General features: G+C 38.1%; 2 protein-coding genes across 4 annotated transcripts in view; both read right to left on the bottom strand.

The window, feature by feature from the left end:
• Nucleotides 1-12,481, bottom strand: part of LOC145684208 (mitochondrial protein C2orf69 homolog) — a 124,368-nt gene that overhangs the window by 77,547 nt on the left and 34,340 nt on the right. The window contains exon 1 of one of the 3 annotated variants that reach the window (XM_081756271.1): nt 9,793-9,927. The exons of the other annotated variants lie outside the window; for them this stretch is intronic. The gene's annotated coding sequence lies outside the window, so the exon portion shown is untranslated. Of the gene's footprint in view, nt 1-9,792; nt 9,928-12,481 lie in introns of those variants that run through there. 3 annotated transcript variants of the gene reach the window in all.
• On the bottom strand, nt 10,314-11,528 carry LOC145684209 (two pore potassium channel protein sup-9). The gene has a single exon (XM_081756274.1). The coding sequence runs from the start codon at nt 11,405-11,407 to the stop codon at nt 10,319-10,321; it is 1,089 nt and encodes a 362-aa protein (XP_081612400.1). The 5' UTR covers nt 11,408-11,528; the 3' UTR covers nt 10,314-10,318.

The raw sequence follows: 12,481 nt of genomic DNA on the forward strand, positions 1-12,481 counted from the left end.
TGGTTGTTACTAAACTACAATAACGAGCAATTCAACTGGACCCATTCTAAGAAACATATTGGATGTAAACAAACAAGGTAATTTCATCACTTTGCCGCTTGCTTTGATTGAGTATCTAACGCGTTTGGGTTTGATGTATTGAAAAATCGGCGCTACAGGAAGAAACTATGTACATGCAAATCAGTTTCTTTTTCTTTTAAAAATAGTTAATTTCCACAGTCGTGTAACACTTTTCTCTTCGCAGTATTTTTTGCTTTGAACACGAAACTTTTTAAAAATACATTTCTGAGCACAACTATACATTAATAATATAGCATTATTACCAACAAAACACTGAGCACTCTCGTGTTTCAAATCATATGTCATGTTGTAGGTCTATGTCTCATATGGCCTCGTTGCTGAACGAGACACTAAACTCAAATCCAATCCAATCTATAACCAATAAAATCCTAGAACACATGTATTTGTTTACATCACGTACTAAAGATTAGAACGAGGAATTAGATTTCTGGGCTTTCGGCATCTATGATCATGTTAGCCCGACACGCATGAGGGATGACATCCCTCGGTGATCACACTATCCGAGGAAATGGAAGAAAGGATTGGGGGAAGAAGGAAGAGGCCGGGGTGTAGCCTATGTTAGAAACTAGAGATGATGGAACCGGGTTTTTCGGATCCAGGTCTGGAACGGGTTCTGAAAACCAGATCTCAAAGAACCAGTTCCTCGCGGGACCGGTTTCGCCGGAACAGGAACTTTGTGGCCATCCCTACACTAAACCCGAGCTGCTAGCAGGCTGGAAACAGTGTGCTAGATGAAATGGTGGAAGCGACAGGCAGGCACCCAGGCGGCGGCCGCTTGTCTCATTTGGCTAAACAAACGGGTAACTGGCAAACTCATTTGGCTAAACACCTACTTTTTTTTCTGATGGGCACAAGCGAGTCTGGGAGGGGAAGGCACAAGCGCATGGATCTCTTTGCAGTGTTTTAAAGGTGAACTTTGTGCCTCCTGTACGGGTCTTTGGGGGCTTTCGGATCCAGGTCTGGAACTGGTTCCTAAGATCCAGTTCTGGAACCGGTTCCTAAAATTCGGTTCTGGAAATGTGTTTTCGGAACCAGGTCTGGAACTGGCTCTGAAAATCGAATCTCCAAGAATCAAACTTTGTGGACATCCCTATTAGAAACCGTCCCAGCATTTGCTTGGTGTGAATGAGGACAAGAAAATCTTACTCAAGATGGCTGGACTCAAAAAGCTTTTCATTTTTTTGAGCGAAAAGGTTTTCTTTCACGTCCATTGTTGTTGAACGCGCACACATAACTGCTTCTACTATACAGGGCGTCCTGACTCAGTCGTTTGTTGACTTTTTTTTTTCTAATTTAACGTACTTTTTAACCAAATCCCACCAATGATCAAAATTTACAGAATGATCAAAATTTCAACGAACTACGGTAACTCATTGTTGCCCATTCTCCAAACTTAAAACAGCGTGAATCCATTTCCTGACATGAACTTATTGTTTCAAGAATAGGTTCAATCTAGATTTGATTGAAACTGAAAAATATATTAACACACTTCCGGTTTCAATAGGACTGATTTCCATATTGCACATTAGATAGTAGATAGTAAGAAACGGAAATGGTAAGAAATAACGAAAATTAGTTTCATAAACAGTAAAGCCCCGATTATCTACAAGTTCTGCGAAAAAATTTTAAACGTGACCCAGTCACGCTCAATTATTATTTTTCATAAATAGTCGCTAGGAATAACACTTCGCATGCAAATAAGTACTGTATGTGCTAAATTATAAAAATACATTGCACTGTAAAAATCAATATTTACAACAATTGTGCACGCTTCGAAGTGCAAGTCTATTCTAATAAGCAGAAACCTATTGTTGTAAGGTATGAAAAACGGGAATTGGAAAGAGTGATTTGCGTGGTAGTAAATTACATTCATTGTTCACTGCGAAGTAAGATCGGGCGGGCGACCACTGGAGGGTTAATTACGAACCTAAAAAAAATATGCCCACAACCGGGAAAGTACAATTGGCCCTACAATGGAAGATCGAAAATTACTAACAAGTTTATTGTGCATCGTAATCCTATAGGCCTTCTCGGAATTTGTGGATGAGTGGCAGGCTTTTGCTGTTCTCTTTTGGTCATGGCTTTCACTTTCTCTGATCACTGACCTTCACGACCCGGGCAATACAAACAATAAAACAGTTTTTATGTTGAATACTGTATTTTCTTCGCGCTTGCACCTCATTTTTAGTTTTTTTTTGGGGGGGGGTTATCCGTGTTCGCGTTTGTACCTTGTTTTTAGTTTCTTTTCGGGTTATCCGTGATTTTTCGCTATCTGCAGTGCCCTTGCCACCCAATTCTGCGGATAATCGTAGCTTTACTGTATAGCCTATAGATTGAGCATAACTCTATGACTTCTGGTTAGAACCTTTGACCCTTGTAATTTAAAAATTTACCTTAGTTTCATAATGAGAAACGACACACACTTATTTCTTTCTTGCGGTGGCTCAGTGGTAGAGCGTTCACCTCTGGTGCTTGGGGTCCCGGATTCGATCCCAGACCCCGCCAAGTGAACTTTGTGGTGGACAAACACCGCGCTCGTGGGTTTTCTCGGGGTTCTCCCGTTTCCTCCCACTTTCTTCATTCCACCATTTCACTCATCTCTCATCATCACCGTCTCCTTTAGCCTAACCAGCATAAACGTGGAACGTAAAACTTAAAGATTTCATTTCATTTTTTTTATTTCTTTCTTAAAGAAACAAGAAAATGTCATCCATGGAAAGCTGGGTTTTAAGAATGTCAAGTGCAATACAGCATTCCACAGGAACCTAAAATTTCTTTAGTGCAGAAAATCACTTTAAACAAATCTCCTACAAAAAGAAAACATTGAACAATGTTTGCTTACTTGCTGTTATTCCTGGAACTCTGTCTTTATTGTCAATTGCACTTTATAAGAGAATGTGTTGACAAAGTAAATATTATAACAGGCAACCAACCACCCGGCCGAGAAACAATTCTGCTGAAGTACAACAAACGCGAGATCAATCGTAGAGCCCAAAAGATCATTTTCTTTTTATACTAACAGCATCGAATCTCTTGATAGCAAGTGGGCAATACTGAAAGAAGACAACAAAATGTAGGCCATCAAATGAAGTCATTTACATTTGTGGGTGTGGGCAGCTCTCCAAAATTTCTCTTAAAAAGTTTCTCTTTCTTTGTTTTGTGTTTTAGAAACCACATGACAACTGTTTTGCTCACCCGCCGACTAGTATGCAGACGATTTCATTCCTACTTAGAGAGAGAGATTACAAGGTTCGGATTCCACAATTACTCTTTTCTTGCCATTTAGTTTGAATTTACAGATTTAATTAGCTTTTCATCTAATGTCAAATGTAAATGCTTACAAAAAGGGACGAAGGAAACCAAACAGTCTTAGCCTTAATCAAGATATGATCCCAGCATTATGTAAACCAACTAATGAAGCACCAGAACGTGTGGTTGAATATTCTTCTCTGGATAGCGTGGCCAATGCATCAGCTTTCTGTCTTTTTGGTACTTTGTTTCATAATAATAATAATAATAATAATAATAATAATAATAATAATAATAATAATAATAATAATAATAATAATAATAATAATAATAATAAAGGGGGACGGTGGCTCAATGGTAGAGCGCTTACCTCGTGTGTGGAGTCCCTGGTTCGATCTCCGACCAAGTAACTTTGTGGTGGACAACATTGTTAGTGGTAAGTTCCTTGTTTTTCTCGGGGTACTCCCGTTTCCACACACATTCTCATTCCACCAATTCTTCTATAATCATTCATTTGCCTTAAGAGGGCTCATCCCGGCGAAATTAAAATACCGCTAATTTTACAGTAATCATGTGATATCTTCAAATAGATAAAAGATAATTGAAATGTGGAACAAGAGCGCCCTAGACAATATTATTTTACATGAGATAGCGTTATCACAAGTCACCTTCTAGTGGCTTTCCGTTTTCAGCCGTATACAAACGCGAAAATAAATGCCGATTTTCAAAATGGCTCGAAATCAAAAGCAGATAAGTGAATCGTGATAACGGTATCTCATGTAAAATGATATTGTCTAGGGCGCTCTTGTTCCACATTTCTATTATCTTTTATGCATTTGAAGATATCACATGATTACTGAAAATTAGCGGTATTTTAATTTCGCCGGGATGAAGCTTCTTAATCATCATCTCCCTTAGCCTAAAGGACATAATTGTGGAACGTTAACTGGAAGTTTTACTTTCCTTTTCATTTCATAAGAAGAATGAGATTTTTTAGTTTAACGTCCTACGGTTATGCCCTTTAGGCTAATAGGGACGGTGAAAGTGTATGACTGTGAAATCAAATTTTCATGCTCTCCCACCGGGAATCGAACCTAGAACCATGTGTACAAGTGCATGCACTACCCACTAGACCAGCGGGGACAACTAAGAAAAAGAAACAGCAAACGTCTCAGTACGTGCGTCACGCTAATAGATGTTGGTCCCTGCACTATCGCTTGTCTGCCTGACGCTAATATATGTCGATCGCTAATAACCTCTCCCCCTCCCCACCACAGTACCACGTTATATGCACATCGTTTTTGCTACACACATCATATAGAGCAACAATTATGCTTCTGGACCAATCCAGTGAAGATATATCTTGTCTTATATGGAACCGTTCTGAAAATAAATGAAAATTTACGTTAAAAAACTGACTCAAAAAATTGGCCAACTTTGCCCCTTCCCTCCTTCCCCCATATAAGCAATAAGTGCACACACAAGATATTACCATGTAGTGGACTACTTCAATGCTTCATATACTAATTTTTATGAGTGTACCCCAACTGGGGAATGCTTCCCCCCAATAAACCTGATGCAAACCAACAAAAAAACACGATCTTTACTTTCTCACTTCCGCCGTGGTATCCCCCACCCCACATGGATAAATTGCATATAGGCGGAAAGCTTCATCCTTTAGGGACACATTGATACCAAAATCATCTTCCTAGCTTAATTAGAGGTTGAGCTATTGAGGTTTAATGCCTTAACGAAGCAGTTGCTTGAAGGGGTGTTTAAAGAACCTAATTTAAAATGACAAAACTCCGACGCGAACATGCTAATTACTAGAAGTTATGCTATTCCAAACACTGCACTGGAAGTCACTACAACGATTATTATTATTATTATTATTATTATTATTATTATTATTATTATTATTATTATTACGTATTCTGCCTTTTGGCAGGTCCTGGGACTAATGAGGGTTTTTTCCCCTTTTTTCTTGATTTTAATTTGGGGTCTGGAAAAGTTTCTTCCACATTTCTCGATTTTCAGCTGCTTCTTTTAACTCCTAATATTTTCTTCTATCTTTCAAATCATTGATCACTTGGGTTCTTCTTCTTCCTATTCCTCATTTTCCTTTTATCTTTCCTTCTATGGCGGCACGAAGACAAGTTCTTCCAATCCAATTGGCCTTTCTGCGGAGGATGATGGCCAAAAGCGTCCTCTTCTCTCCTATCTGTTTTAAAACATCGTTTATTACGCTCTCTGTCCATTTTATCTTCTGCATCTTTCTCCAACACCACATCTCGAAGCTCTCTAAATATATCTTCTTTAACTTCCGTTAATGCCCAAGTCTCTGAACCATACAGTCCAATGGTCCATATATAGCACTTGACCAACTTCTTCCTTAGTCTAATATTAAGGCTGCTGGTTAAGAGTGGTCTTTCTTTGTTGAATGCTTCTTTGGCTATGGCAATTCTCGACCTGATCTCTTTGGTGCAGTACGCGTCTTTCGTCAAAATACTTCCCAGATATTTAAAATGATCGACCTCTTCAAGTACTCTTTGTTCTACTCTGACCCGTAAGGGCGCATTTCCACGGGGCATTCCATGACTCGATTTTTCGATGTTGAATTCCATTCCATATAGTTTCCCTAGTGTCAACTATTTTGTCAATCATCTCCTGTAGTCTTTCTTTGGTTCTAGCTAATAATAACCGTATTATCTGCATACCTGATCTTGTTCCGTCAAGAACGACGTGTGATATCGGAAGCATTTGAAGAAGGTGAGGTCACTACCACGAAGTAAGTCGCCACTACGGGGTTAATTTAAAACATTTCATTCAAAAGCTTTGTTGCTAAAATTAAATTAGAATTGATTGCATATATGAACTGCAGGATCTGTAGCTTTGTCTTCGTTGGAGGATTGGTTGGCTTCTTCAGAGAAACGATAGCTACTGATACAAGCAGCCAAACGGGCGATAACTCATGGGACGATTATACTAGAATGTCGCATCATCCTCATAATATTTCAGGCCATTGATAAAACAATATTTACTTATTTTTAATTTTTAGTTTTCCCAAATATGCTACGCATAAATATGGCAAGTCTTATGGATTTGTTATGGGCGTCGGTCCATTTGTTGACAGGTACCAGATTAAAAACAGTATGAAAATGAGAGAAGCGTTTATTTGGAATCGATTCACGTTCTCACACTATGTTTCATCTCCCCTTTGATCTTCTATTCAAACCAGAAGTGTACAAATCAACCACTTCCGGTTTTAACGTCCATCACCATTGAGCAATAACGGTCACAGATAGCGAGAAGCGATTTTTTTGGACTTGTTTCAACGTCCCAAGAACAGATTCAGTCTCCACACACATTTCTACTAAAACCGAAAGTGTAGTAAATCCACTATCATTTCCGGTTTCAATAAAGCTCCATAAACCAAAAACGGTAAAAGACAATGAAAAATGGCGTTTTTTTTTTTTTTTTTTTAACGGATTGAGCGTCTCAAGAATAAATTTCTTGACTTCTATCCCTCTATTCAAACTTGGAAGTGGTGAAAATCTACAATTTTCAGTTTCAATAGATCGCTGACGTGAAAAACATTAATAGCAAGGAGTAGTACTTTGATATGGATACTAACTAACTAACTAACTAACTCTATGGCCTATGGAACCCGGAGGTTTAATGCCGCGTTCACAAAAGCTCTCCACTGACTTCTATCTTTAGCTAACTGCATCCAGTTTCTACTTTGTATTCCAATCTCTGCTAGATCCATCTTAATATTATCCTCCCATCTGCGCCTAGGTCTTCCTAATGGTCGTTTTCCGATTGGTCTTCCAGTCAAGACTTTGAAAGCGTTTCTACTTTCTTCCATTCTAGCTACCTGACCCGCCCACCTAACCCTCCTAGACATGACGACCCTAACAATGTTGGGTGAACCATATAAATTATGTACTTCCTCGTTATGAAGTTTCCGCCATTCCCCATTCCCGTTCCTCTTGGGTCCGAATATTCGTCTCAGGATCTTGTTCTCAAATACTTTCAGTCTATGTTCTTCCCTCAGAGTAAGTGATCATGTTTCGCAGCCATACAGAACAACAGGCATGATTATCGTTTTGTATATTTTAAGCTTCAAATTCCTCGACAGAATTCGCAACAACAAGAGATTTTGAACCGAATAGTAACACGAATTCCCTGCTTTTAGTCGACATTTAATTTCTCCGTGAATATGGATACAGTACGTCAAAAATAAATTCCATCCAAGACTTTATTTCTTTATTACTACCACTTCTGATACCAATATTGATTGCCATAGGAGGAGAAAATCGGTGAGGAGATAAATTTTTGTTATGCATTTAGAATCTCAAGAATAGATCTCAGTTATTACTCTACTGAAACTGGAAGTAGTAAACACTAGTACAACTTCAGATTTTATTATTATTTCCAATATATATTATAACTAGAACCGAAAAAGGACTACACGAGATGATTGACAAAATAGTTAACACTCGAAAACTATAAGAAATGGAAATCAACATCGAAAAGTCTAAAGTTATGAGAATATCCCGTGGGAACGCGCTCTTACAGGTCAGAATAGAACAAAGAGAACTTGAAGAGTTCGATAGTTTCAAGTATCTGGGAAGTATTTTGGCGAAAGACACTTATTGCACCAAGGAAGAAGTTGATCGAGTGCTATATAAAGAGTATTGGACTATATGTTTCAGACTTGGACATTAGAAAAGTTAGCAGGGTTGGCAAAAACCATGGTTTTTATTGAAGAAAAAAAAAAAACATTTTTTTGTGGTTTAAACCTGGTTTTTTGGTTTAAACCACTTTTTTTTTTTTTGTTTAAATAATTTACTCTATGTATTTATATTAGATATTGACAGAAATTAGTTTGTTTCACCTTGGTGTTATTATGCAACAACAAGGTTATGCTGGAAGGGGTCACATAAGCTCAAAGCGGAATCCAAACCGTTTCTCGGCTTACATCCGAGAGAAATTGTCCATTTGGACACGGAACCGGGACTAATTGGTCACAAATGCGATTGCCGACTCACTCACGAAGGACTGACTCCTGATAAAAATATGTTGTACTGATCTTTACATAGGACTAGTTTGTAATATAATTGTCAAGATTCATTTCAGAAGGGCAAAAAGATAAAGAGTTACACAAGTAAAAACATTATACAAAATTACATATAAATCGGGAAACTTCCGCTTTAGCCATTGGGAAAATCCTGTTATTACTTTAAATGTATTTGTATGTAAAATTTTAAGGTCAACGTATCATAATCACTACGCTAAAACTGAGATATTAAATTACAAATTTGGTATGTAGATATCATTCCATAAAATTAAAACAAAGTCGAATCCAAGCTGATGTTGGAAGCTACGTAGCCAGTTGATAAATTTTGCTAATTTCTATCAATATATTTAAGCAACCTTGGCTTCTTTATAAAACAACAGGCATTCAGGCAAGTAGAAATATATAATTTGGTTTCGTTTCGTATTTTAGGCTTAACATTCTTGTGAAATACCAAGGTTATCACGGAGAAGACTTTTGCTTAGAGGGACACCTCGAATCGCTACTTGGTTTTACATTTTAAAGATGGGTTGTAGTTCGACGGAGAATTGAACACGGGACCCCTTGATTAAAAAGTGAAAAATAGATAAACGTAATGCAGATGGTTTGTTATGTGGAAACGTCACCATGAACTTTACACGATTTAAAGCATTTTTTGTTCTTTTTTTTTTTTTTGATTAAACCAGTTGGTTTTTTTGAAAAAAAAAAACAGCTGATTTAAACCAAGGTTTAAACCAGCCAACCCTGGAACTTAAAGAAGAAATATTTAGAAAGCTTCGAAATGTGGTGTTGGAGGAAGATAGACACGATAAAATGAACGGATAAAGCAACAAACGAAGGAAGGAGAGGAGAGAAGAGGAGACTTCTAGCCACCATCTTTCGTAAAAAGTCCAATTGGATTGGACACATCTTGCGAAGAAATTGTCTTCTTTACACCACCATAGAAGGAAAGATGGAAGGGAAGCGAGGAATAGGAAGAAGAAGAACACAATCGATGATTTGAAGAATAGAAGAAAATATTGAGAGTTAAAGAAGAAACTGAAGATCGAGAAACGTGAAACATTTTCAGGTTCAAACCTAAATAAATAAATAAAAGCCTCATTAGTCCCAGTACCTGCTAAAAGACGGAATACTTAATAATTGTAAGAAATCACACAATCTTCTTTGTTTTGCGTTCAGCGTCCAAAAAACATGTTAAAACATCTCTAACGTTCTCTCTCTTTATTGCGACCGGAAGCTATAGGTCCACTACTTTCGACTGAATTCGCATTTGTAAGTCTATCGTTGTTATACATTAGTTTTACGAAGCTACTGTCAAATCCTTATTTCATAAACATTAACCAGCTAATCGATAATGAACACTATAAAATTAAGTTACTTACCTAGTTTCACAGTTTTGTACTCAGTAGTTTTCTTGGAAACCTACTAAACAATCACTGAAGCCTTGTCCAGTTTCAAACTTAAGTGTGATACTCATCAAGGATCTACCTTTGTTTGATAACTCATGTATAAATTCACAGACACCCACAACATTATACTTTGTTTCGAGTATCAATTAAAAGTTACACACAAGCCCTGTAACTATATCATAACATAAAATAGAGAAGAAACAACTTATCATCTACGCAAATACTGAGATCATTGACGATTTTTGTCAGTTCACACGGAATTTCTACACAACGGTAGTTCCTAATGTTACTGCTATAATGAAGAATCTCCATGGAATACTATTTATTTAATGTGGGTCACATAAAAGTATGCTTTATTGCAAAACTGCGTGTAAATATTTTTAACCCATTTACACTTAAAATTTGACGTATCTTCAGCACAACTGAAACTCTTTCACGATCAATGAGATGCTTTGAGCACTTACTTCTGACAACACGAACAATGATAGGAGTGGAACAGTTAATATCGACGACCTGGGGGATCGTCCCGTTTATAACAACCCACGGCTCGCAAACGAACTTCCTCCACCCACTTACTCAAGTCTCGCTTGATTTCTCTCATCTTCACTCGAACTTCTTCGCGCATCAAATTGTAACACATGGCAATTAGGCCCATCCCAAGAAGCAGATAGATAAAGTTTATTACTAACTTGGTCTGATTACCATCCCGTGATTCAAGAATGTTAGCGCCAGGCACAAAATCTCCGATTCCAATTTTACACAAACTTGTTACACAGAAGTAAGAACTATCTAGGTAATTCCACTTCTCCCATTCTGCAAACATAATCGTGCCTGTCATAATATAGCCAGCCATCACCCAAAGACACGCTGTGGAAGGAACTATTATTCTAGGTGGCTCCTGTACTTCCAGCTCATCATCGTCGTCATCGTCTTCGCCTTCTTTTGCAATCTTCCGGCTACTCTCCAAGCTACACTGATAGAGTTTTGTATACAGCCACCGAAACGACTGAGCTAGCACTTTTCCCATATTCATAAAATACAACACATATAGCGGTATCCCAAACAATGCATAGAGCATGGTAGCTACTTTTCCCCAGTTAGAACGAGGCACTAAATTGCCATAGCCTATCATTGTGAAAATGGACAAGGAAAACATTAACGCTGCTGGGAAAGACCACATTTCTTTCACAGTTTGTCCACTGTAACCCTTTTTCATGGATCGCACAACGCCGTTTTGAAATTTTTCGAGGACACGATCAGCAGCTTGTCTCCATGTCGTTTCATTAAACACATTCTGCACGGTAGTAATATTCCAAAGATCAGAGGCACAGCTCGTCCTTAATTCCTGCACTACACTGATCTGTTTATATTCTTCTTGGGTTTCAATAGCGATAAACACCCATGCGCCCATGATGGCATAACACACCACTAGTCCACCTACACCAACTTGTGTGCACATAAACGCCACGACCTTTCGACAACAGTCCTTGACCTTTTCCCGCGGGTCACTCGTAGTTGACGATGACCCGCGGCTCCGAACAGAGCTTCTCATCCCGCGTACCGGTGCCCGTCCTCGCTCCGGTGCCATACCGACCGAATCGCCCGCGATCAACCTCACTGATTGAACACCTTCCCGTCGACTGTTTCAAGAGAACAAAATCAAAAATAGACGACGAGACGCACTATTTTGAGGAGCGGAGGAGTTCACTCGATGAAACTGAGTCATGAAACGGCAGGTGTTGCCATATCCTCTTCCTCTGGCATTACTGGCAGTGTGCTAAGTGTCACGACAAGTATTCCAAATTCGCTTTGCTTTTCACGTGGGAATTCGCAACACAGAATGCCGATGGCACCAGATAAATGAGAATGGAAGAGAGAGAGAAAAAAGTTACATTAATAAGAAAAAAAAGTATAAATTAGTAATAAAAGTCGAAGTTGTGATTTTGCCCTTTTTATCTCAGCTAAATTCGATTTTCTTTTTTCAGTAACTTAACGAAATGGTATTTGCCCTTTTTATCACAGCTAAATTCGATTTTCTTTTTTCAGTAACTTAACGAAATGGTATATTACCTCAGCAGTTTTTTGTAACTTTATGGGAAAAAGATTTCAATAATCCATTTTCTTTTAATAATTATTTTTCTTTATCTACAATTTGTGATGTAAGAAGTTGCGCTTCTGGAAATAACTGAAGCAACCTATTCGTGATAACCATTTACGTTCCCTTTCGACGCAGAACTGCGTGGTCCTTTCTAATCTTTCTAACACATTACTAAAAAAGGTTTATCGGGACGAAAACAAAACCTTACAATCTACCCTGCATCCCTATAGCGTTATATTTTTCTGGCTCATTTTTTTTTGGGGGGGGGGGCGGGGGGGATTACAAGGATATCTTTCCTATTCATGCAGTTCTGTCTTTGGACGTTGTACTCTTAGGTTAATATCATTCTTAACTCAAAGCTCTTAACCGTTTACATTTAACACTTTTAGTTCTCCACCAACCACCTCAAAATCCATACCGTATCTTTACACAATTGTTAAAAGACTTCGTTATACAAAAGATAACTGCTAAGGCACGTACGAACAGCTATTAGCCTCTTTATTATTAGTTACCGAGACGCACTAAGACGACTGCTGTTTATTGTAAGGAAAAGAAATATCAGTT

The sequence above is a fragment of the Thermobia domestica genome, chromosome 4, assembly GCF_964235325.1.
Source record: "Thermobia domestica chromosome 4, izTheDome1.hap1.1, whole genome shotgun sequence".
NCBI classification, from domain to species: Eukaryota; Metazoa; Arthropoda; class Insecta; order Zygentoma; family Lepismatidae; genus Thermobia; species Thermobia domestica.